The sequence below is a fragment of the Lepus europaeus genome, chromosome 10 (genome assembly GCF_033115175.1).
Source record: "Lepus europaeus isolate LE1 chromosome 10, mLepTim1.pri, whole genome shotgun sequence".
In the NCBI taxonomy this organism is placed as follows: domain Eukaryota; kingdom Metazoa; phylum Chordata; class Mammalia; order Lagomorpha; family Leporidae; genus Lepus; species Lepus europaeus.
Genome location: NC_084836.1, coordinates 3,730,209 through 3,755,641, shown reverse-complemented (window position 1 = coordinate 3,755,641; position 25,433 = coordinate 3,730,209). Strand labels below are relative to the sequence as shown.

At 60.4% G+C, this 25,433-nt stretch overlaps 3 protein-coding genes across 4 annotated transcripts; 2 read left to right on the top strand and 1 right to left on the bottom strand.

Annotated features, from left to right (window-relative positions):
• The first annotated feature begins 11 nt into the window (after positions 1-11).
• UPK3A (uroplakin 3A) lies at positions 12-6,917 on the top strand. 2 transcript variants are annotated; one of them, XM_062201918.1, is made up of 6 exons: positions 12-63; positions 809-964; positions 1,720-1,999; positions 3,667-3,749; positions 4,760-4,892; positions 6,758-6,917. In XM_062201918.1, the coding sequence occupies exons 1-6, from the start codon at positions 12-14 to the stop codon at positions 6,915-6,917; spliced, it is 864 nt and encodes a 287-aa protein (XP_062057902.1). The 2 variants fall into 2 exon arrangements, with proteins under 2 accessions (XP_062057902.1, XP_062057903.1); XM_062201919.1 differs by lacking the exons at positions 1,720-1,999; positions 3,667-3,749.
• Positions 6,918-10,661: 3,744 nt separating this feature from the next.
• Positions 10,662-15,545, top strand: LOC133767463 (basic proline-rich protein-like). The gene is made up of 4 exons (XM_062201867.1): positions 10,662-10,688; positions 11,383-11,438; positions 13,642-13,892; positions 13,963-15,545. Exons 1-4 carry the CDS (start codon positions 10,662-10,664, stop codon positions 15,543-15,545), a joined length of 1,917 nt encoding a protein of 638 aa, XP_062057851.1.
• Positions 15,546-15,571: 26 nt separating this feature from the next.
• Positions 15,572-21,887, bottom strand: LOC133767462 (proline-rich protein 2-like). Its single transcript, XM_062201866.1, has 2 exons — positions 21,709-21,887; positions 15,572-16,202 (listed from the first exon to the last, which is right to left on the bottom strand). Exons 1-2 carry the CDS (start codon positions 21,885-21,887, stop codon positions 15,572-15,574), a joined length of 810 nt encoding a protein of 269 aa, XP_062057850.1.
• Positions 21,888-25,433: the final 3,546 nt, after the last annotated feature.

The following is a 25,433-nucleotide window of genomic DNA, read 5'->3' as shown; positions in this document are numbered from 1 at the left end:
CGTGCCGGGCGATGCCTCTGCTCTGGACCCTGCTGGCCCTCGGCTGCCTGCGGTTCGGCTCGGGTAAGCCGGGGGAATAGGAGGAGCCTCGTTGGGAAGTGACCGACCGTGGGAACCTCATTGCTCACTTCTGGAAAAGCCACCAATTCCTGGGCACTGGGTGCCCCAGATATTGTTATTAATAACAATAGCGATCGCCAGCATCCCTCTGGTGGGGACCCCTGGGTGAAGAGGTGCTTGAGACAGCGGGGAGTTTTGTTTTGTTTAAGATTTGAAAGGCAGAGTGGCAGAGAGAGAGGGGAAGAGAGTCTTCCATCTGCTGGTTCATTCCTCAAATACCTGTAACGGCCAATAGTGGGCCTGGCTGGAGCCAGGAGACAGGAACTCCATCCTGGTCTCCCATTGGGTGGCAGGGACCCACATTCTTGAGCCATATCTGTTGCATGTTAGCAGGGAGCTGGATCAGAGGCAGAAGAGCCAGGACTCCAACCAGGCACTCCAGTATGGGCTGTGGGTGCCCAAGCAGTGGCTTAACCCACTGCACCACGAGGCCTGCCCCACCGGGCTGGGGGAGAGAGGGCAGCGGTGTGGCCAGACTGCCTGGGTAGCCAGATGGGGTACAGGGGCTCTGCTTGTATCTGACACGAGTTCGTGAGCTGACCCAAGGAGAGGGCCAAACCCAGTGCCCGGCATACAGCAGGTGCTCAGTAACTGCACACAGACTCTGGGGTGGGGGGTGAGTAGAGGGTGCCCATGGGTGTGGACAGTTCTGCTGGGAGTCGACTCCTGTCCTCACTGCCTCCCCTAGCGGTGAACCTCCAGCCTCAATTGGCCAGCGTGACCTTCGCCACCAACAACCCAACACTCACCACCGTGGCCTTGGAAAAGCCGCTCTGCATGTTTGACAGCTCGGGGGCCCTCAACGGCACCTACGAGGTCTACCTCTACGTCCTGGAGGACTTGGGTACGGGTCTTGCCTCCCTCCAGCTGTTCCAGACGGAGCCTGAGCCTTTCCCAGGCCGGGAAGGAGGCCGGAGCTGGGTGCCCTGTCCCTGTGGTGGTTTGGCTGAACTACCCATGCTCCTCTCCACCACACACTGACGCCCACTGGGGGGCGCCCTGCAGGGGGCATCCAGTCTAGTGGGGGCAGTAACCACAGCACCGGTCATTGAGCACCTACATTGCACCAGGTGCTTTGCACACCGCAGAGCTCACACTTACAGCCAGCGTGCAAGGAGGCTCAGGTGTGGGAGCACTCACCGGCGTGCCTCCAGCCGTCTGTCCTCCATCCAAGCCCCCTGAGGCTGCCCAGGGAGGTTCAAGATTGGAGTTTGCAAGCTGAGGCTGCATCCAGACCTGCTCGGACTGGCTCACCTGCCTGGCCCTGACCCGTTCACTGGCGGGAGTCTGGACTTCCAGGAGATGGAATCCAGCGCCAGCCTCTTACACTTCTCCGGGACGGTTGTCTCCCAGGGCTCCCTCGGGGTCATTCAATTCATTTGGCGCTGCAGGCAGTGTCCGAAGCTGGGGGGGGGGGGGGGCGCTCCTGGTGCATTGCCACATTGCACGGGAGGGGGCGGGGAGACTGATCCCGCCCGGTCTGTGTGACCCCAGTGCCCAGCACAGAGCAGGGCAGAGGAGGCTGGGCTGTCTGATGCCTGACAGTGAGGGGTGCTGCGCGGAGCACGCTGAGCCTCACGCCCAGCACTGCCTCTGCAGCCGGCTCCAGGAATGCCTCTGTGCAGGACAGCACCAACGCCCCCCTGGACTCGACCTTCCAGCAGACCCACGGCGGGAGGACAGGTCCCTACAGGGCTGTGGCCTTTGGCCTGACCCCCTGCAGCGACCTGCCCAACCTGGATGCTGTCGGGGATGTGACCCAGGCCTCGGAGATCCTGAACGCATACCTGGTGAAGGTGGGCAGCAATGGGAGCTGCCTGTGGGACCCTAACTTCCAGGGCTTCTGCAACGCACCCCTGTCGGCAGCCACAGAGTACAGGTGGGTATGTGCTGGGGGAGGGGCAGCAGCTAAGCCCTGAAGACCCAGCAGGGTCGCCACTGCTGTCCAGAGCACACGTGCTGGGGCCACCCCGGTCCCAGGTAGGACCGACTTCCCAGATGTGCAGCTGCACGGAGCCCCAGCTGGCTCAGTGCCGTCTTGTTGGGTTTTGCATAAGGGGCCACTTTCCTCTTGCACTGGACCCCACAAGTTACGTAGGGGTCCTGGCTCAGCACGTGTGGAGCCCACCACCCAAACCTCTTCATTCGACGGGGAAGGTAACTGTGGCTCGGAGAGGGAAGTGTCCCTGCACACGTTGTGGCCCGGCATGAGCTCGAGCCGTGGAAGGTGTCCCCCCCAGCCTTAGCCTCTGTTTCCCCCCTCCTCCAGGGAGCCCCTCTGTTTCCCCCCACCCCACCCCATCTATTTCTGGATATTTCTGGAGCATCTTCTCTACAGAAAACCCTGAGCTCGCTCCTGACTCTGAGCCAGGGGGCTTAGCTGGTGCCAAAGCTGGGGGTTGCACCTGCTCTGGTTGCCATGGAGAAGCCTAGGCGATGTCTCTGCAGCCCATCTGCCATCCTCTGATGGGGGGGGCCCTCTAGCCTCAGCTACGGGGCAGGACAAGAGCCCCTGTTCTCCTGTTCCCGCCCCCAGCCCCCGGCCTCTGACCTTGCTGTGAGTATAGGAAGGCTCTTCCTACTCCTCGACTCAAAAGCAGCCCTGTCCGACTTCACTCTCCCTTGGGAATAAGGGACACACAGCCCCGCCTCTGGGATGCTTACCCAGAGACAGAGAAGTGGGGGCTAAGCAACAAGAGTTGTGACGGAGTTGCTGTTGTTTTTAAAGATTTGTTTTATTTATTTGAAAAGCAGAGTGACAGAGGGGGAGAGATGAAAGGAGGGAGAGATCTTTCCATCCGCTGGTTCACTCCTCAAATGGCCTCAACAGCCAGGCTTGGGTCACGCCGAAACCAGGAGCCAGGAGCTTCGTCCAGGTCTCCCACATGGGTTCAGGGGCCCAAGCACTCGGGCCATCTTCTGCTGCTTTCCCAGGCCAGAGCAGGGAGCTGGATTGGAAGTGGAGCAGCCGGGACTCAAACCGGCCTGCATCTTGGGTGCTGGTGTCACAGGCTGCAGCTGAACCCGCAGTGCCACAGCCCCGGCCCCAGGGTCTTTGCTTTTTGAGTGTCGCACTGCGGGCTGTGGCGCAGCTGTCCTGTGCACCTGTCCTGATGTGCTGCCCCGCCTTCCCCGTATCTGGAGCTGCGTGGTGCTGAGGCTGCTGGTGGATGTTATTCCCGTTTGTTGGTTTGTTGAGGTCCCCTTGGTCTCCCAGAGATCCTGCTTGGAAGAGTGGAAGGCAGAGTGCAGAGTGCAGTGTGCTCCACGGAGGAGAGAAGCAGGGGCGGGGGGGGGGGGGCGTCTCCAAGAGGCAGAGGCCCTGACTGAAGGCTTCGCGAAATACACAGTGTCTAAACTGGGGAGGCGTCCAGGGCTCCCCGGTGGCCAGCCCTGCATGTCCTGTTGCCTAAAGCCTGCCTGGTGGTGGCTGTGTACAATTCCCACCTCTGGAAGCCCCAGTCTCCCCCGCCATCCTCTCCTCCCACCTGCCTGTGGCTGGAGCTTGTGGCATGTATGACAATCACCTGGCCCGTCTCCTTCCAGGTTCAAGTACGTCCTGGTCAACATGGCCACAGGCTTGGTACAGGACCAGACTCTGTGGTCAGATGCCATCCGCACCAACCGGCGTAAGTGGAGCTGAGGCGACCTCCCAGGGCACCCAGGGAGGCGGGGCCGGGCGGGGACCTCGACGACAGCCTCCCCAGGCCCAGGCGGGGGAGTTAACTGTGGGTTTGACAAGCAGAGTGCCTTGACGCTGTCGCCTGTCTCCCAAAGGCCAGGTGGGTGGGACGGAAGCTAGAGTGATCCGCCCGTGCCCGCCGGGACAGGTTGCCTGTGACTGGTACGGAGAGGCTTGGGGGAGTGGCGGTGCACACGCGTGCTGTGTCTGTGCGTGCGTGAGTGTGCATGTGACTGAGTGTACGGTGGGTGTGACGATGCGTGATGGGACATGTGTGCATGGGTGTGGTTGATCACTCCATGTCCGGCTTCTGCCCTCATGCTGCTAGCACACTGGGGCCTCGGTCTCCCCGTCTGAGAAGTGGGAAGAATTCTTGCTCAGTCTCGCTAGCAGGATTCTTTCGAGGAGGCTGGACGGAAGCACAGGCACAGCTCCCTGGGGCGGGGCCCGAGGGGCCGGCGGGCAGGGGGTGGTCGTGGTGGTGTCTGCACTTGAGCCAGCAGTCTGCTTGTGCTTGGGTGGGGGGTCTTAGTCTCCTCGTGCAGGGACTGTTCATGGGGGCCTTCAGGGCATCTGCGTGGGACAGTGCCTGAGATGTGGCCGGCTCCCCGTGGGACCCACCCATGGTTCCCCAGGGAGTCCAGGAAGAGTGACGGTCTCTGGAGGAGAGCCAGGCCCACGGCCCTCTGGTCCCGCTCAGCAGGCCCCTTGCCTGGCTGTAACTGCTGACCTTCCGCCGTAATCCATCTCCTATCCACCGTACTGCAAGACACGGGGGCGTTTATAAATTAGAACAAGAGGTCAGGACCACAGGAAGGGAAGTGGGGCAAACCGGGTCATTGTGCCCTGGACCTGGGAGGAGAGAGTTGCTGGACAGGGGGCCACCCGCCCATCCCTGGGAGGGCGCCGGGGCGGCCGGTGTCCAGGAGTAACTGGGTATGCTCCCGCCCGTGGCAGCTGCCCCCTACATGGCCATCGACACGTGGCCGGGCCGGCGCAGCGGGGGCATGATCGTCATCACCTCCATCCTGGGCTCCCTGCCCTTCTTCCTGCTGCTCGGCTTTGCAGGAGCCATCGTCCTCAGCTTCCTGTGAGTAACCTGCCGGGGGCCTGGTCAGAGGGGAGCAGGTCACAACTGTCAGCCGGGGAGGGCAGGGCCTGGCACCAGGTCAGAGGTCAGCCCCTGTGCTGCCTCGGGCAAGGCGTGGATCACACCCTGTCCTCAGCTTCTGCGCCTGGAAAATGGAAATAGCAATGCGTGGTGCTCACCCCACGGAGTCTGCAGGGCGGTCACTTTGAAAGCGAGGCCCAGAGCAAGGAAGAGGCCAGCAGGTGCAGCTGGGCTTAGAACCCAAGTCTCCCCCCACTGACACCTGGGCTTCGTGTCTCCCCTCGGGGGTGTCATGGAGCAGCCGCCAGGGAAGTGCTCTGTCTGCTGGTGGCTGGGGGCCTAGCAGGCCAGGAATCAAAGCACTAACAGGTGGGACTCAAAGGGTGCAGGGCAGATCCGGCCTGGAGCATCCCAGAGGGCTTCCTGGAGGAGGGACCGGCGTGTCCATGAGAGGGAAGGGGCCCTGGAGGCTTTGAAGACCTAGTGGGAGTCGGGGGAGTAGATGGAGAGAGAGGTGAGCACGCGGAAACTAGCCAGGCGGGAAACAGGTGGGTGTGAGTAGGGCAGGCGGTTGCAGCCTACAGGGACAACACTGGTGACCTCAGCTGGACCCTCCAGCTGTCTGCGTCCCCTCTCCCCCTCCCCGCCACTGTGGGCACCTGTGAAGCTGTCGTGTGAGCGTGGCCTCTCTACTGCCATCCCCACTCTGGTCTGGCTCCAGCTGCACCAAACTTGGCACAGTTGCCCCAGACACCCGTACCCTCACATGCCACACTGGCCGAGCTGACCTCACACCCGCAACGCCTCTTTGAGCCTCCCCAGCTCACCCTCCTTCTTTAGGACCACATCTGCCTCCTCCTCCAGGAAGCCTTCCTGGGCCTCCCACCTGGACTTTGGGCGGCCATTGTTGTAGTCTGTCTCCTCAGTGTTTTTATGTATATATTGTTTTTAAATATGATTTTTAAGAATTTATTTGAAAGGCAGAGACAGAGACAGACAGAAAGGATCATCCATCTGATAGTTCACTTCCCGCCAGAGCTGAGCTGGCAGCTGGGGACTCCATGCAGGTGTCTCCCAAGAGAGTGGTGGGTGCTGGGGACCCAAGTACTAGAATCAATCACTTTCCACCTCCCGGGGATGTGTTAGCCGAAAGCTGGAATCAGAAGCAGAGCTGAGGGCTGGCACCCTGGCGTAGCAGGTTAAGCTGCTGCCTACAATGCCAGCATCCTGTATGGGCATGGGTTCGAGTCCCAGCAGCTCCACTTCTGATCCAGCTCCCTACTAATGGCCTGGGAAAGCAGCAGAAGATGGCCCAAGTGCTTGGGCCCCTGTACCTACATGGGAGACGTGAATGAAGCTCCTGGCTCCTGGTCCCGGCCATTTGGGGAGTGAACCAGTGGATGGAAGACCTTTCTTTCTTTCTCTGTCTCTCCCTCTTTAACTCTGCCTTTCAAATAAGAAATAAATCCTCAAAAACAAACAAACACAAGAGGAAGCAGAGCTGCGACCGTTGCCCAGGCACTCCAGTAAGAGACACAGGCGTCCCAAGCGGTGTCTTAACCACGGTGCCAGATGGCTGCCCTGTCTCCCAGTCTGGGCTCTGTGGGGACAGGGACCATGGCCCCCTGTTGTCCAGCTCACAGTCAGCCCTGTCAACTGTTCACAAGGTTCCGGAAGGTGACACTTTCCTGTTCCCAGGGCAGGGCACACGTGATGTTCCAGAAAGATCCGTTGATGGAACGGAGCATCTGGGAAGACATTGCCGAGGTGTCGGGCCCCCGACCAGCTTAAGGGGTCTGGGTTCACTCCGAGGCCCTAATCCCCCTCTCCATCCCCTCGGCCAGGGACATGGGCACCACGGACGGGGAAATGTCGCACGACTCCCAGATCCTGCAAGAGACTGCCCCCAGGTCCCTGGGCAGCTCGGAGCCGTCCTATGCGTCTGTGAACCGGGGGCCGCCCCTGGACAGGGCCGAGGCGTACTCTGGCAAGCTGCAGGACTGAGCTGGCTCCACCCCGGGCAGCGGCCTCCTCCCGCGGGTCTTGCCTGGCTCCGCAGCACGCAATGTCCCCGCCATGGGACAGGAGAGCAAAGAGGGCGCCCCGGTCCAGCTACCGGAGTGCTTTTAATAAAACCCTTCTGAGAGTTTGCGTCCAAGAACCACTGACAGGGAGACTGTGTGAGCGAGTGGATCTGCTGCGCGTTGAGGGGTTGGGGTATTTCTCTAGAAGGTAGGGGCTCAGGGCTCATCTGTGGTCAAAGCCTCACTGTTGAGAGCTGAGTCGGAACACACGGATTGTTTAACCCCTTCCTGTCCTCTCCCCCGCATCTCAGTCTCTACATCCACAAAATGGGCTGGTGGAAGCGGTTCGTTGCCAAGGCCACCCGAGCTGGGCTTCCCTCAGGGAGCTCCCAGTCCAGCAGGAAGACAAGGGACACCTGAGTCAGACACAGCGGGACAAACGCCGCTGGGGGAGGGGCGTGTGAGAGGCTGCAGGACGCACAGGAAGGGCACCAGGTCTGCAGGGGTGAGGGGCTCTCCCAGGCCAGGGTCTGCGTTAGGCGGAAGGCTGCTTCCCTTGGGAGGTCCCCGTGAGCGACTGAGCAGCCAGGTCCCCGGGGCAGCCTCGGGGACAGCAGAGCCCTCCTGCCTTCTGCAGGGAGGACTGCCTGAGCGGACAAGGGCCTCCCCCCTGGGGCTCTGACTCACGCTGAAAGTCTGGGGTTCCCCGCACCCCTAGGTCCGGTGCTGCAATCCTATCTCTCAGTGGTCGCAGGGTGGAGGGTCTTCAGGGGGTGGTTGGGTCACAGGACGGAGCCCTCACCCATGGGTCAACGCCATGATCCGGGAGGCCCAGGGAGGTCTCGAGCTCTTCACAGCTGGCGAAGCTGACATGTTAGGGACCAGATGTCCGATGTAAACGGGCTTAGTGCGCTTGTCGGGAGCCCGAGCCCTCCGTCTACCCCGTGAGCGTGCAGCAAGAAGTCGGCCTCTGCACCTGGGAAGGCGCCTCGCTGGAGCCCAGCCGTGCCGGCCCCCTGGCTCCCGCTTCCAGCCTCAGATCCATGAGACCGGAGTGTCCGGGGCACGAGGCACCCAAACAATGAGTGGCCTGCGCTGACCGAGATGGGCGTCGAACGTGCGGAGGCCACAGTTCACAGGCAGGAAGGGGCCGGCAGAGGCCAGGGCAGTGGTCAGTTAGGTGGGAAGGAGGGCTGGGCGCTGGTCCCTCAAGGTCACCCCCTGGGCCCATGCGTTCCTGCTTCTTTCCACCCCTGGTCTCCTTGCCAGAGCCCCCTTTCTTTCTTTTTTTTCTTTTTTTTAAATTTTTTTTGACAGGCAGAGTGGACAGTGAGAGAGAGAGACAGAGAGAAAGGTCTTCCTTTTGCCGTTGGTTCACCCTCCAATAGCCGCCGCGGTAGCGCGCTGCAGCCGGCGCACCGCGCTGTTCCGATGGCAGGAGCCAGGTGCTTCTCCTGGTCTCCCATGGGGTGCAGGGCCCAAGCACTTGGGCCATCCTCCACTGCACTCCCGGGCCACAGCAGAGAGCTGGCCTGGAAGAGGGGCAACCGGGACAGGATCGGTGCCCCGACCGGGACTAGAACCCGGTGTGCCGGCGCCGCAAGGCGGAGGATTAGCCTAGTGAGCCGCGGCGCCGGCCAAGAGCCCCCTTTCTTTAAGGGAGCCCCTCAGCTCTTCTCCCTCAGAATCCCCCAAGGGCTCCAGAGCAGGGGGCAAAGCTACCAGGAACTCTGCTGTCTTTTATTTTCTTAAATATTTACTTATTTACTTGAAAATCAGAGTTACATAGAGAGAGAAGGAGAGGCGGGGGCTGGGGGGCTGGGGGGCTGGGGAGAGGTCTTCTATCCGCTGGTTCACTCCCAAGTTGGCCGCAATGGCCAGAGCTTCGCCGATCCGAAGCAGGAGCCAGGAGCTTCTTCCAGGTCTCCCACGTGGGTGCAGGGGCCCAAGCACTTGGGCCATCTTCTACTGCTTTCCCAGGCCATAGCAGAGAGCTGGATCAGAAGTGGAGCAGCCGGGACTCGAACCGGTGCCTATATGGGATGCCGGCAAGCCTCTGTCTACTTCATTTTGTAATTAAGCTAAAGTTCTCATAGCATGAAATGAACCACTTAAAGTGAACAACGGGGGCTGGTACTGTGACGTAAGTGGGTTAGCCCGCCACCTGTGACACCAGCATCCCACATGGGCACTGGATCACACCCTGGCTGCTCCACTTCTGATCCGGCTCCTTGGACCCCAGCATCCACGTGGGAGATCCGGAAGAAGCTTCTGGCTCCTGGCTTCAGCCTGCTCCAGCTCTGGCTGTTGCAGCCATTTGGGGAGGGAACTAGTGGATGGGAGATCTCTGTCTCTCCCTCTTTCTCTGTAACTCTGCCTTTCAAAATAAACCTTAAAAAAAAAAGTGAACAATTCAGCGGCATTTAGTCCATTCAAAATGCAGAGCAGCCATCAGCTGTATCTGGTTCCAAAAATTTTATCACCTCCAAAGGAAGCCCCATGCCTCCTGAAGTCACTCCCATCTCTCCCTTCTCCCAGCCTCCCCCCGCAAGCGCCCATCTGCATTGTGTCACCCGGGATCCCCTGTGGTGGGTGGGTCCCAGCCGTGGCCCCGGCTGTACAGGTGCAGGTGAGGCTACAAGAGGTGAAGCAGCTCACCTGAGGTCCCTGCACCTGTCGGCTGCACCAGGCCGCCTGTCCCGCGACTCCAGGACCCGAGTAGGCAGGGACCAGTGCTTGGGGGAGGCAGGAGGCTGCCTGGGGGCTGAGCCACTCCCCCCCCCTCCCCCGTCACTGTCATCCCTCTTCAGGGAGCGCCTCCTGTCCTACGGAGGGCCGCCCTGTCCATCTGTGGAGCACAGCCCCGCCCTGCTCACAGCCCACGGGTAATGCACACAGGAAGTAAACCTTTGTGTTGTAAACCACCGAGATTTCACAGCTGAGCGTTAGCAGGAGGCCCTGTGGCTTTGACCGAGGTCGAGGTCGAGGTAAGTGTGGGAGTGGCTGCCCGTCTCCCCGGGGGGGGGGGGGGGGGGGAAGGGGGGGGTTACTAAGAGACAGCTTCCTTGGGTCCTGCTGGGGGTGAGGCTTCCTGCTTTGCCTGCTTCTTGGGGTCCAGCTGTCAGCCTGGCCCACCTGGTGTAGCCCCTTTATCTCAGCAGCACCCTGTGGGGCAGGAGGGCAAGGAGCTGGCACTTTGCGCGGTTTTCTTCCCAAGAAATGGTTTAACCTCTGTGCCTCAGACCCCCCCCCCCCCCCCCCCGCCTTAACCAGCTGAGTCCTTAGCCTTGCCTTCTCAGTCAAGGTTATAGGAACACCTGTGGGGGCTTTCGGGTGTGCTGAGCCAGTAGAGTGGTGTTTGGGGCCCTGCGCATGGTTCTGGGCGATTCTGTTCCCCAGGCAGCTTCCTCTCACTGCCCCGCAATCAAGGTGCAGAGAAACTGTGCTGTCTCCAAAAGTTCCCTCCTCCTGCCGTCTGCGGCCTCCCCCATCCAGCCCCAGCCTCTGGTGGTTTCTGATCTCTTCCTCATCTCTATAAATTGGTCATTTTGAAACTGTTGCTGACATGGAACCATAAACTCTGTAACCTTTCCCCATTGCTTTTCCTTTAAGCCAGGCCCAGTGATGGCACGTGTCCACAGCGCACCACCTCTCATTGCTGGGCAGATCCCTTAATCATTCACCCGGGAAGGGACGCTTCAGTTTTTTCCAGTTCTTGGCCACTATGAACAGAGCTGTGATGGACATCGGGGTATGGGGGTTCCCATGAACGTGGCTTTTTTCATTTCTCGGGGATAAACAGGGAAGAGTGAGTGCTGTGTTGTAGGCACGGTTACTTCCGAAAAAGCTGCCAAGTGTGTGTTTATGGCATTTCTCGTTCCCGCTGGTGATGTCTGGGTGGCTCGGCTCACCCACATCCTCGCCAGCATTTCCTGTTGGCCCTGGTTTTTATCTCAGCGCCGCCCTTTTATAGCTTTATCTATTTGAAAGGCAGAGCTACAAAGAGAGAGACAGAGACCACACACACACACACACACACACGTACACACAATCTTCCATCCCCTGGTTCACTCTCCAAATAGCTACAACAGTCAGGGCTGGGCCAGGCTGGAGCCAGGAACCCAGAACTCCATCTGGGTCTCCACATGGGTGCCCGGGCTCAAGTACTTGGGCCATCTTCTGCTGCTTTCCCAGATACATTAGCAGGGAGCTGGGTCAGAAATGGTGCAACCAGGACTGGAACTGGTGCCCATTTGTAATGCCAACATTGCTGGCAGCGGCTGAACCCACTGTGCCATGGTGCCAGCCCGTCTTAGCCCCTCTGAATGTGTGCATGGTGGTGCCACTCTCCAATCCCACCAGCAGTGGGCGCGTGTTCAGTTCCTCCACATCCTTGCCAACGTTTGGTGTGGCCAGTCTTTCTACCTTTGGCCACTCTGTTGCAGGATGATGAGGGCGATCTCGGCTCTTCTTTGGTGCTGAAGAATTTCCACACAGGACAGTGAGCAAAGTGAGATATATTGAAAACAATAAATTTCCTGTGGCAGCTGTCTGGAGAGGGGGCTCCAGGGGAGGAGTCGCCCCGAGAAGCTCGCAAGGGCTGGCTCTTTTGTACACTAAGTGGCTCTGATTGTCCTCTTCTGAACAGTAAATAGAGATTTCCTTCAAAGATTCATTTATTTGAAAGGTGGAATTACAGAGAGGGAGAGGCAGAGGCAGAGGCAGAGGCAGAGAGAGAGAGAGAGAGAGAGAGAGAAGGAGGGAGGGAGGGAGGGAGGGAGAGAGAGAGAGAGAGAGAGAGAGAGAAGGGAGAGAGAGGTCTTCTATCCGCTGGTTCATTCTCCGAATGGCCACAACACCTGGGCCAGCCCAAAGCCAGGAGCTGGGAGCCAGGAGCTTCTTCCAGGTCTCCCACATGGGCGCAGGGGCCCAAGGACTTGGGCCATCTTCCACTGCTTTCCCAGGCAGCTGGATTGGAAGAGGAGCAACTGGGACATAGAACCAGCACCCATATGGGATCCACAGGGTGCATCCCCTGAAGTACAGCTTTAATCAGAGGAGGGTCAGAATAACAACCAATCAGAAAGTAAAGAGAGCAACCAATCAGAAGGCAGGGCTAACAACCACTCAGGAACTGAAAGTGCATGCTAATGAGATATGCTACATGAGCCAATCAGGGAACTGATATTGGAGTAGGCTGTTTTGCTTAACCAGGTCCACCGGGCGGACAACCTCAGAAGACTGTATGTGATTCCTGCAGCTCCTGTCTCCTTCGGGCTCCTGGAGAGCTGCCCCTTGTGGGTTGGTGTTTATTTACTTATTTATTTATTTCCCGTTTTCCTCCCCTGCTGCGGGCCCCTGGAGTCCCTCTCCTAGTGTGTGCAGTGGTGACTTGCGGTTTGAGACTTGCTTTTCCTTAATAAAGAATAGTACTGGGCGTCTTTTCTGGTCGCCATCTGCCATCCACCCATCTTTTTTGGAGGCGCCTGTGTTCAAATCTTTTACCCAAGTTTTAGAAATTGGCTGTCCTAGCTTTTTCTGTAACTGGAATGGAGTCCCTGAGCCAAACTACCCAGGAACCAGAGGGCTATTTAGCTCGCAGGCTTGCAGGCCTGAAGTCCAAACGGCAGGATAGGGCTCTGCTGGAGGGGACCTGGGCAGACAGACACTGAGTGTGTGTGTGTGTGCGTGTGTGTGTCGGGGGAGGGGCTGGGTCCCAACTCGGGCTTTTGTGAGCCCCTCCCCGTCTTGTGCGCACTGCTTCCCAGGGCAGCCCCCCCCAGGTCCTCCCACCAGACCTCACCCCCCAACAGCACCACCCTGGGAACAGCCCACCGACACCCGGGCCACAGCGGGCCCTTCTATTCCTGAACCGTGGGAGCTCCGCGCACAGTGGAGCCTGGTCCAAGGGGGACGGACGTCTGTGCCTCCCACCGCCTCGTTCCCCGCCAGCCTCCTCGCCTGACAGCGCCAGGGCTCCTGCGTGGCCTCAGCCCTGCACGGTGCCCTGCCGGCCATATCCTGGCTGTGGGGGAGGCGGGCGAGGTGGCCTCGGGAGGGGAGCCCAGGGCGGCCCGCTGCGAGCTTCCAGGCCTGCGGTGAGGGGCCGGGATAGGGAGAGAACGGGTGGGGAGAGCGGGCACAGAGGCTTCCTCTCATTAAAAAAGATGAACTTGCTTATTTGAAAGGCGGGGTCAGGGAGGCAGACGGGTCTCATCCGCTGGTTCGCTCCCTAAGTGGCCACAGTGGTCAGGGCGGGGCCGATCCGAGGCCAGGGGCTTCTGGTCTCACCGGCCGGTGCAGGGGCCCGAGGATGTGGGCCATCGTCCACTGCTCTCCCCGGCCTTAGCAGAGAGCTGGGAGCGCGTGCCAGCGCGTGGTGCACCGCAGCTTACCAGTGCCCAGCAGTGTAGACGGACAACCACCGGGTGTGGCCTCTGGGTTCCCGCGCACACCGCGCTCCCGCGGGACACGGACGCCCTGCGGCGCCCAGCTGTTTGGGGACCGAGAGCATCCCGGGGACGGGCCCGCACGGGGCGCGCGCCCCCCGACACAGACGCCGCACCGGGCGACACGCACCCCGGGACCCGAGCCCGCCGCGCACCTCTCTGCGCCTGCGCGGGGCGGGACCTCGCGAGCGACGGTTCCCTGGCTCCGCCCCCTCGGGGCGGGGCCTCCGGCCGCCGCGGGACGGTTGGTTTCAGGGCGGAACCTTCGCGCGGCCAGGGCGGGCGCGCGGCGGAAGGCTTTGCGGCGGCGCCGCGGCCGGCTAACGTGGAGTCGCGGCTGGAGGTGGCGCGGCGTCCGCCTGGGCTCCGGCGCCGGCTCCCGCCCAGGTGCGCGCGCAGTCGGCCCGCGGCGGCCCGGGCCGGGGTGAGGAGCACGCGGCGGGCGAGAGACCCCGGAGAGGCCGGCGGCCGCGGAGGCGAGGACGAGCGTCCTGGCAGCGCCGCAGGTGAGGCGAGGCGCGGGGCGGGCCGGCTCGGGACCCCGGCCCCAGAGCCCCCTCGGGACCCCGACCCCAGAGCCCCCTCCGGCCCCCGGCCCCAGAGCCCCCTGGGGACCCCGGCCCCAGAGCCCCCTCCGGCCCCCGGCCCCAGAGCCCCCTGGGGACCCCGGCCCCAGAACCTCCTCCTCACCCCTGCCCCAGAGCCCCCTGGGGACCCCGGCCCCAGAACCTCCTCCTCACCCCGGCCCCAGAGCCCCCTCGGGACCCCGGCCCCAGAGCCCCCTCGGGACCCCGACCCCAGAGCCCCCTCCGGCCCCCGCCCCAGAGCCCCCTGGGGACCCCGGCCCCAGAGCCCCCTCCGGCCCCCGGCCCCAGAGCCCCCTGGGGACCCCGGCCCCAGAACCTCCTCCTCACCCCTGCCCCAGAGCCCCCTGGGGACCCCGGCCCCAGAACCTCCTCCTCACCCCGGCCCCAGAGCCCCCTCGGGACCCCGGCCCCGGAGACCATCGGGACCCCGGCCCCAGAGCCCCCTGGGGACCCCGGCCCCAGAGCCTCCTCCTCACCCCGGCCCCAGAGCCCCCTCCTCACCCCGGCCCCAGAACCTCCTCCTCACCCCGGCCCCAGAGCCCCCTGGGGACCCCGGCCCCGGAGACCATCGGGACCCCGGCCCCAGAGCCCCCTCCTCACCCCGGCCCCAGAGCCCCCTCCGGCCCCCGGCATCAGAGCCCCCTCCGGCCCCCGGCCCCAGAGCCCCCTCCTCACCCCGGCCCCAGAGCCCCCTCCGGCCCCCGGCATCAGAGCCCCCTCCTCACCCCGGCCCTGGAGCCTCCTCACCCCGGCCCCAGAGCCCCCTCCGGCCCCCGGCATCAGAGCCCCCTCCTCACCCCGGCCCTGGAGCCTCCTCACCCCGGCCCCAGAGCCCCCTCCGGCCCCCGGCATCAGAGCCCCCTCCTCACCCCGGCCCTGGAGCCTCCTCACCCCGGCCCCAGAGCCCCCTCCGGCCCCCGGCATCAGAGCCCCCTCCTCACCCCGGCCCTGGAGCCTCCTCACCCCGGCCCCGGAGCCCCCTCCGGACCCCGGCCCCAGAGCCCTCTGGGGACCCCGGCCCCAGAGCCCCCTCACCCCCGGCCCCGGAGCCCCTCCGGACCCCGGCTCCGGAGCCCCCTCCTCACCCCGGCCCCGGAGCCCCTCCTCACCCCGGCCCCGGAGCCCCCTCCTCACCCCGGCCCCGGAGCCCCTCCTCACCCCGGCCCCCCGGCCCCTCAGCGTTCCCCCGGAGCCGCAGCCCCGAGACCCCCTCAGGCCCGCTCGCCCTCCGGGGTCCCCGAGCGCCCGTGGGCCCTGTCAGCCCCGCGGACCCTCCGGCAGCCCCCGAGCCCCGGCCCGGTGGCGCCCCTCCCGGGTGGGCCCCTGCCCCGAGCCAGGCTGGACGTCCCCGCGCTCCGGGGCACCGCGGAGGGCCGGGGCCTGGGGGTGCTTCGCAGCCATGTAAAAGGAGGAGCAGCGTGCGACAGGTGGCCCAACGGCCGCTTGCTGACCGGGCGGCCGCCTGTGCGTTTGCGTGGACCGCGGCGTTGGGGCCGGAGCGGCCTCGACCCCGGTACGGGCGGCCGGGGGCTGGTGTTGTCGCCCGTCTTCACGGAGCTGACACTGTCTTGAATGCTTGCGAAGCGCGGGCAGGTGGCTTAGGGTCCGTGCGTGGCCTGGCGCGGCTGGGCTGGGGGTGCGGTCTGGGGCCGGGGAGGGGAGCTGCTGTCCCGGCCACACCACACCTCGGGGACAGCTGGGATGAGCTGGCCCCTTCGCGAGCGGGGCAAGTGCAGCTGTGCCCTGCCCCAGGTCGGAGGAGGGGCGGTGGGCAGGAGCCAGGTGACTGCTGGCAGTTTGGCTGAGCGCAGGGCCCTGAGCCCAGTCTGGGCTGAAGCCGCGGGCCGCTGGGTCGGGGCGGCAGGCGGCTGGAGGCCCGTGCTGGGGTTGGGGCGGCGGCTGGTGGAGGCCTGGGCTGGGAGTTGGGGGTGGCAGCTGACGGGAGGCCCGTGCTGGGGTTGGGGGCGGCAGCCGGTGGGAGGCCCGGGCTGGGGGTCCGGGTGGCAGGGCTGGGGGTCCGGGTGGCAGCCGGTGGGAGGCCCGTGCTGGGGGTCGGGGTGCAGGCAGTTGGAGGCCTGTGCTGGGATTCGGGGTGGGGGGTGGCAGGCGATGGGAGGCCCGTGCTGGGGTTTGGGGTGGGGGGCAGCAGGCGGCAGGAGGCCGGTGCTGGGGTTCGGGGTGGGGGCGGCAGCCAGCGGGAGGCCTGTGTCCGCCGTGGGGATGGACTCACTGGCAGGAAGTAAGAGCTCGTGGGAGATGGGGCTGACCCAGAAGGAGGCGGTGTCCCTGGGAACTGGAGCCCCCTGGGACTTGGCTAAGCTTCGAAGGCCCAGGCCTAGGCCTCCTTCCTGTCTGGCCTGGGGACCGACTTGGGACCTCGTCAGGGGAGAGTCTGTCCTTTCACCCAGAGGGCATGTGGTCACCTTGAAGCTTCATCAGGGCGATAGCATCTGTGTCCCATGAACCTGATACCCACACAGGTGCTCACGCCACACACACGCACACACACACGGATGCTCACGCCACACACATGCACACACACACGGGTGCTCACGCCACACACATGGATGCTCACGCCACACACGGGTGCTCACACCATACACATGGGTGCTCATGCCACACACACACACATACAGGTGCTCATGCCACACACTCGGGTGCTCACGCCACACACATGGGTGCTCACGCTACACACGGGTGCTCATGCCACACACACACATACAGGTGCTTACACCACACACGGGTGCTCACACCACACACACACACATGTGCTCACGCCACACATGGGTGCTCAGGCCACACACAGGTGCTCATAGCACACACACAGGTGCTCATGCCACACACACGGGTGCTCACGCCACACACACGCACACACATGGATGCTCATGCTACACACGCACACACACATGGATGCTCACGTCACACACGCACATACAGGTGCTCACACCGCACACACACACATGGGTGCTCACGCCACACACACACGGGTGCTCATGCCACACACATGGGCACTCACGCCACACACACGGGTACTCACGCCACACACAGGTGCTCGTGCCGCACACATGGGTGTTCATGTCACGCATGGGTGCTCACGCCACACACACGCACACACAGGTGCTCACGCCACAAGCACATGCACACACGGGTGCTCCTGCCACACACAGGTGCTCATGCCGCATACACAGGCGCTCACGCCACACACACGCACACACACGGATGCTCATGCCACACACACATGGGTGCTCACGCCACATACACATGTGCTCACACTACACACACGGGTGCTCATGCCACACATACATACAGGTACTCATGCCACACACACGGGTGCTCACGCCACACACAAAACACAGATGCTCACGCCACACACACAGGTGCTCATGCCACACACAGGTGCTCACGCCACACACACACAGGTGCTCACGCCACACACACAGGTGCTCACACCACACACACAGGTGCTCACGCCACACTGGGCGAGATGGGTGGCCCTCAGGTGGGCCAGGATCGTGGCCGGTCTTGAAGGGACTGGAAGGAAGCTGAGCTGTGGTCGAGGTGTCGCTGTGCAGACCCTGGAGGCAGGTGGCGTAGAGCGCAGACTGAGGGTGCTGAGACAGAGGCCGCCGGTGTGGATCGAGTGGGCTCTGTGCCGCCCCACCCAGGATGGTGGCCGCCCACTAGCACTTGGACTCGCTGTGGTGTGACTGGGGAGTGTGCATTTCACTCAGATTTGATGCCGTAGCCCCGAGGAGTCCTGTGAGGCACACTGCTCTAAGCTTTGTCCTTCTAGGGCATCCGTTTCATGCTTGCAGCCACCCTGGAAGTCAGAGGGGTTACCCTTTTGTTGCAGATGAAGGAGATGGGCTGGAAGGAGTAACGTTGCCAGGTCTTGGTGCAGCCAGCACCTGTCGGGGCTGTGCTCTCTCTGCTGTCCCCTGCTGCTTCCCAGGGAGCCCGCAGAGGCTCCGTCCCTGACTGTGGCTTGTGTCCCAGTGAGAACAGTCGTGCGGTGCCTGCTGCCTCTTGCGCTGTGTCTCCCTAGTGGTGTCTGTGTCCCTTAGTGGATCTGGAGGGTGCGCTGTGTCTCCCTAATGGTGTCTGTGTCCCTTAGTGGATCTGGAGGGTGCGTGGTGTCTGGATGGGGAGAGCAGGTGAAACAGTGCAGCCTGCTGTTTGTAGACATTTGGCAGACAAGAAAGGGTGCCTTAGGCGAGGTTTAGGGTCACAGTGGACCAGTCGGAGGAGTGTGGGTCCTGAGCCAGGGGTGCATTTGTGGCCTGCCCGTAACTCCTCGCTGTGCCTGCAACGCTGGCATCTCACAGGGGCACCAGTTCAAGTCCCAGCTGCTCCACTTCCAGTCCAGTTCTGGGAAAGCAGCGGAGGGTGGGCCAGGTGTTTGGGCCCCTGTCACCCCCACGGGAGAGCTGGGTGGAGCTCCTGGCTCCTGACTTCATCCTGGCCATTGTGGCCATCTGGGTAGTAAACCAGTAGATGGGAGAGTTCTCTTTCTCTCCCTTTCTCTAACTTTGACTTTCAAAGTAAATCTTTTTTTTTTTTTTTGACAGGCAGAGTGGATAGTGAGAGAGAGACAGAGAGAAAGGTCTTCCTTTACCGTTGGTTCACCCTCCAATGGCCACTGCGGCCAGCGCATTGTGCTGATCCGAAGCCAGGAGCCAGGCGCTTCTCCTGGTCTCCCATGTGGGTGCAGGGCCCAAGGACTTGGGCCATCCTCCACTGCCTTCCCGGGCCATAGCAGAGAGCTGGCCTGGAAGAGGGGCAACCGGGATAGAATCCGGCACCCCAACCGGGACTTGAACCCGGTGTGCCGGCGCCGCAAGGCGGAGGATTAACCTGTTAAGCCATGGCGCCGGCCATCAAAGTAAATAAATCTTAAAAGGTAAAAGTCTCAGTTTAATACGGGCCATTTTTAGAGCCCATATTTGATTCAAGGTAAAATGCCAAGCGCTTCACAGGCATGGTCTCCTTTGCTTTCTGGAGAACCCCATGAAGTGGCTGCTGTTACCACCTCCACCAGCCGAGGCCCAAGAGGCCACCATGGTGGACATGGCCTTGTGCCATTTCTCCTAACAGTGCAGCTGGGAAAGGCAGACAAATCTGCCTGCTGTTTTTACTGGGAACCTCGCCACGCACTAAAGTGGTCACTGTTCTATAGTTTGTCGGGAGATGTGACGCCTCACTTCAGTAAGTAGACCTGTTACTTGATGATAAGCCAGTCGGGGCTGAACATGGCAGCTCTGAGGCCCAGGGCATATGGAGCCACCCGCATTCACCGACCTCGAGGAGACACGTAAGAGACACATAAGAGTTGTTCTAGAAAGCAAACTGCCAATGAAAGTTGAAATTGCAGGATTTTTAAGCTGGGAGGATCTTAAAGGTGACACCAAATACATTTTTTTAAATTATCATTGGAAATCTTCACACTTCAATCCAAGGTTAGGAACAAGACAAGGATACTTTCCTCAGTATTTACCAGAGCACCGATAGTCTTTTTTTTTTTTTTTTTTTTTTTTTTTTTTTAAGATTGATTGACTTTTTATTTGAAAGGCAGAGGTAGGGAGAAAGAGATCTGTCATGTGTTGGTTCACTCCCCAAATGGCCGCAACAGCTGGGGCTGGGCCAGGCTGAAGCCAGGAGCCAGGAGCTTCTTCCAGGTCTCTCACATAGGGTGGAGGGCCCAAGCACTTGGGCCATCTTCCAGTGTTTTCCCAGGCCATTAGGGATCTGGATCAGAGGTGGAGCAGCCGAGACTCAAACAGGTACCCATCTGGGGTGCTGGCATCCCAGGTGACAGCTTTACCCCCTGTGCCACAATGCTGGCCTTGAGACCTTTAACTTTTTAGAACATGTTATTTATCTGAGAGACAGAGTGACAGAGGGAGCATGCTCTCCTCTGCTCGCGTGTCTCCCCAGATGCCTGAGTGGCAGAGGCTGACTCGGCTGAAGCCAGGAGCTGGAATTCAGTTTGGGTCTCTCCTGTGGGTGGCAGGAACCCAATTACTTGAAATATCACTGCTGCCTCCCAGGTATGTATTAAAATAGGAAGCTGGAGTTGAGCCAGGAACTCCTATGTGGGACCTGGACATCTTAACCGCTAGGCTAAATGCCTACTCTTAACTTTCTTGTTAGTGGTGAGTTTTGTTTTTGTCTTGTTTTGGGTAATATATACAAGCAACCCTGTTAAAGGCACTGGTTTCTTTTTTTGACAGGCAGAGTGGACAGAGAGAGAGAGAGACAGAAAGGTCTTCCTTTGCCGTTGGTTCACCCTCCAATGGCCGCTGTGGCCGGCGCACTGCGGCTGGCGCACCACACTGATCCGAAGCCAGGAGCCAGGTGCTTCTCCTGGTCTCCCATGCAGGTGCAGGGCCCAAGGACTTGGGCCATCCTCCACTGCCTTCCCGGGCCATAGCAGAGAGCTGGCATGGAAGAGGGGCAACTGGGACAGAATCCGGCGCCCCGACTGGGACTAGAACCCGGTGTGCTGGTGCCACAGGTGGAGGATTAGCCTATTGAGCCACAGCGCTGGCCAAGAGAGTTCTTTTATTTCTTTGAAGAGTTACAGAAGTCTTCCTTCCACTGATTCACTCCCCAGATGGCTGCAATGGTCTGGGCTGGGCCAGGCCAAAGCCAGGAGTTTCATCCAGGTCAGGGCCATCTTCTGCTTTCCCCAGGCCATTAGCAGGGAGCTGGCTGGGAAGTAGAGCAGCCAGGACATGAACTGGTGCCCATATGAGATGCCAGCATCGTAGGCAGTGGCTTTACCCATTACGCCACAATGCCAGCCCCAACCTCTTTTTTTTTTTAGGATTTATTTAATTTATTTGAAAAGCAGAGTTAGATCTTCTCTGTCCAATGGTTCACTCCCCAAATGGCTGCAACTGCTGGGGCTGGGCCAGGCTGAAGCCAGGAGCCTGGATTGCCATCTGGGACTCCCACATGGGTGCAGGGGTCCAAGCACTTGGGTAGTCACTTTCCACTGCCTTCCCAAGCGCATTAATAGGGAGCTGGGTTGGAAGTAGAGCAGCCAGGACTCTAGCCTGGTGCACTTGGGATGCAGGTGTTGCAAGAGGCACTTAACATGCTGTACTGCAATGCTGGCCCCGAAATTGAGTTGTTGTTGTTTTTTTTTTTTTTTTTTTTTTTTAAGATTTATTTATTTATTTGAAAGAGTTACAGAGAGAGAGAGAGGTCTTCCATCTGCTGGTTCACTCCCCAATTGGCTGCAACGGTCAGAGCTGTGCCGATTCAGAGCCAGGAGCCAGGAGCTTCTTTTGGGTCTCCCACATGAGTGCAGGGGCCCAAGGACTTGGGCCATCTTCTACTGCTTTCCCAGGCCATAACAGAGAGCTGGATGGGAAATGGAGCAGCCGGGTCTCAAACCGGCACCCAAATGGGATGCTGGTGCTCAGGCCAGGGCGTTAACCCACTGTACCACAGCGCTGGCCCCTAAATTGAGGTTTTGTATTCTCTGTAAACCAAGAAAACAGTTCATCCCAAACATTCCTGTGATGGTTAATTTTATAGTCGATTTGGGTTAAGGACAACCTAGAAACCTGGAAAGGCATCCGTGGGTTTGTGAGGGGTTTTCCCAATGAGATTAGCAGGTGAGTGTGGGTGGAGCAGGTGGGAAGACCCAGCCCCAGGGCAGGTGGGCACTGTCAGTTGGCTCAGGTTCTGGAGAGACTGCCTGGGAAGGTGCTCTGGTCTTGCTCGCCTCCTGCCTGGGATGTCGATTGCTGGACACTGGACTCCAGGACGGTGCTCCTGCTTGCCCCCGTGCTGGCACTCGGGTGTGGGGCCTAGAGCTGAGACTGGCACATTCCGCTTCCCTGGTTCTCTGGCCTCCGAGGGTGTCCAGTCTGCAGGTGGCCTGTCATGGGGCTTAGCCGCCATCGTCACATGAGCCAGATCGCCTTCCCCTGCCTGTCGTGCCTCCGAGCCATGTGGTCTCTAGGGAGGTGCAGCCCTTGGCACTGGGAATGGTTGAAGTCTGCCAGACTCTGCTGGGATTGCTGTGTGGTTGGGGTGACTTCGTGGAAAGTGGTGCTGAGTTGAAAGCCTGCCGCTGCTGAGGCGGTTTATGGGTTTCTAGGTAAAGTCCAGTAAGTCATGTGTGGTGGAATTCCCATTGACAGACTGAGAAGTGGAGGTGTGTTTAATTTTTAAAAGGTTTACTTATTTATTTAAAAGGCAGAGATCTTCCATCTTCTGGCTCAGGACTGGGCCAAACCAATCCTGGGAGCCCGGAACTCCATCCAGGTTTCCCACATGGGTGGCCAGGGCCCAAGGACTTGGCCATCCTCTGCCATCCTCCCAAAGATACTGGCAGGAAGTGGCCTTGGGAGCATTGTAACCAGGGCGAGAACCGGCACTCTGACACGGGATGCTGGTGTTGCAAGTGGCTGCCACAGTGCAGGCCCCAGAACGGAGCCTTAGTGAGGTCCCCTGGCTTGGGAGGCGGAGGTGTTTCCTCGGCTTCAGACCCTGCCACATTTCCGTTCCAGCGTTGCCGTGAGCAGAGTGGCGTTTCCAGGGCTGAGCCTCTCCTTTGCAGCTGTGGGACCTGGTGGTGCTGACTTAGCGCACCAGCAGCGCCCTGACCCCAGGTGACTCATCTGTGTTAGCAGCATGACTGCCAGCTGCTCCAGAAGACTCATTCCTGCTGCCCAGGAGTTCCCTGCCCCTAGGGTCCACGTGGGAGTTGGGGAATCAAATCCAAGTATTGGGACAAGGTGATCTTCACGGCCATGGCACTCGTCCGCAGGGAGCTGAGGCCGGGCCGGGCCTGCTTTGGCTCCTCCTTGCTGTAGCTGGTCAGGATGTTGCAGGTTCACATTAGCATTTTCCCGGTTTCCTTTCTTGGTGGCGCTGGGTGCAGTGATGGAGCAGCCTGCTGTGTAGCCAGGCTTTGTCCTCAGGGCTTTGCAGTCGGCCATCGTGGTCTCAGGACCTCGTCAGTCTCCTGAGCTGGGCTCACGTTCCGTCTCTGTGCACTGACTGCAGCTCAGTATTTGGAAACTGTGAATACATGCAGTAGCACGCATCCCTGCTGCCAGGTAAGAGCCCCTGTTCTGTGTGGCCCTGCGTGCAGCTTGCAAGCTCTCATCGCTCTGCTTTTAAACAGAACTTTTATGTTATTTGAGAAGCTGAGAGAGACAGAGATCTCCCATCCATGGGTTCATTTCCCAAATGCCCCCGAGAACCGGGACTGGGCCAAGCCAAAGGCAGGATCCGGGAGCCCCGTGTGCGGGTAGCAGGGACCCAGCTGCTTGAGCGTCGCTTGTCAGCTCCTGGGCAAGCATTGGCAGGAAGGTGGAATCCGGAGCAGAGCTGAGATTCGAACTCAGACATGGGAGGTGGGTGTCCCGAGAGGTCTTACCCCTGTGCCAAATGCCCACCCCTCCCTGCCTTTTAGGTTGCTCCAGCCCTGTGCCAGTTCACTCCAGTCTTTTTAAAGGACGTTTTGAGTGCCCCGCAGACTGACACCGTCCGCGAGTGCTACGTGTGTTCATGAATGCGCAGCTTGGAATAGCAGGAGAGCGGGAGTCCGGTTGGCACTGCTGCGGTGCGGTATCCGAGGCGGGCTGAGGCTCATCAGCTGACACTTCTGGAGGCCGAAAGTCCGTCGATGGCCTCCAGGGAGGGCCTAATGGCAGAATGGTGGGGCTCGTGCCAGGGGGAGAGGTCACACCTTTTTTTTTTTTTTTTTTTTTTTTAATTTATTTATTTGAAAATCAGAGTTACACGGAGAGAGAAGGAGAGGCAGAGAGAGAGAGGGAGAGAGAAAGAGGTCTTCCATCTGCTGGTTCACTCCCTAGTTGGCCAGAAGGGCCGGAGCTGCACCGATCTGAAACCAGGAGCTACCTCCTGGTCTCCCATGCAGGTGCAGGGGCCTAGGCACTTGGGCCGTCTTCTACTGCTTTCCCAGGCCATAGCAGAGAGCTGGATGGGAAGAGGAGCAGCCGGGACTTGAACCAGTGCCCATATGGGCTTTACTCGCCACACCACAGCACTGGCCCCGAGATCGCATCTTGAAACAGCGAGAGAGACTCTTCATCGAATCTTCATGATCCTTTCCTGAGAGCCATCCTAGTGCCTTCTGAGGGCAGAGCCCCTGAGGCCCTCCTGTTCCCCAGCATCGCCACACTGGGGACCAAGCCTCCAGCACATGGCCCCTTGGGGCGGACCACAGCCACACCAGAGCACTGAGGAACTGAAGTTTGTGTTAGGCACTTTAAATGACCCCTGCTCTTGGCCAGGACTGTCCCCAGCCCTCAGTGCTTCACAGGCTGCCTCTTGCCACCCGTGCCCTCTCCGTCCTCAGCACTCTGGTCTTGGCAGTTCTGAGCCCAGGACCGGGGCTTGGCTCGGCAGCTCTTCCCTGGTCTCGCAGGGCACCTCGTGCATTTGTGGTCACCCGGCCTGACCGGAGCTGAGTGGCCCGAGGCAGCCTTGCTTCTTGGGGAGGATGGTGCTGAGGTGTCAGCGTGTGCCTCGGCCTTGCCAGACGGCTCCCGAGGACAGGCCATCTTGTCGGATGCTTCTTGGGGAGGATGGCGCTGAGGTGTCAGCGTGTGCCTCGGCCTTGCCAGACGGCTCCCGAGGACAGGCCATCTTGTCGGATGCTTCTTGGGGAGGGTGGCGCTGAGGTGTTAGCGTGTGCCTTGGCCTTGCCAGACGGCTCCCGAGGACAGGCCATCTTGTCGGATGCTTTTCAGACTTTGCTTACATCTCATTCATTCCCGTCCAAGTGGCCAAAGAAGTCACATGACTAAGTGCAGCCTTGGTGTGGGGTGCGGGTGCTGTGATGGGGTACTCATGTGTGACAGTGCGGCTGGGGTGTGGGCTTGGCTTTGCTAGTTGTACATGACAGTTTATTAGAACTTTCTGGCACTGGACAGTTTGACCAGTTATTTAGTACTAGGTGCTGGGGACTCCAGCAGTAAGCAGTCTAGCTCCTTTATAGCCAGCTCACTCATGAAGTACTTGGAATTTCAAATTATAAGCAGAAAATGACCTTTTTTATTGGCTTTAGATAAAAAAACACAGGAGCTTCTTATAAGACTGCATTGTAGCCTAATTTTGCTTTCAGGAAATGCTGATAGATCTTTGGGAAAAACAGAGCAAAACAAAAAACCAGGTTGCTAAGATGTCTTGGCTTTGGGCCTGCAAACTGCTGACGACACGGTTACCAAGGGAACCAGAAGATGCGGCGTCTGAAAGGCCTCTGAGAAGGGCTTTGAGACATCGAGTCGGATTGGCTCAGGAAGGCGGCGTGTGGGAGTGCGCAGGATGCCAGGTGCTGCCGTCCCGCGGAAACTCGAGCTGCTGCTTGATTAGAAGTCTCCTGCCTGGACCTGGGTTGGAAAACGGGGAGATTTGGCTCTGCTGGTAGTGCTGTTGGGAAACAGGAGGTGAGGTAATGTCTTTGCACGCGCA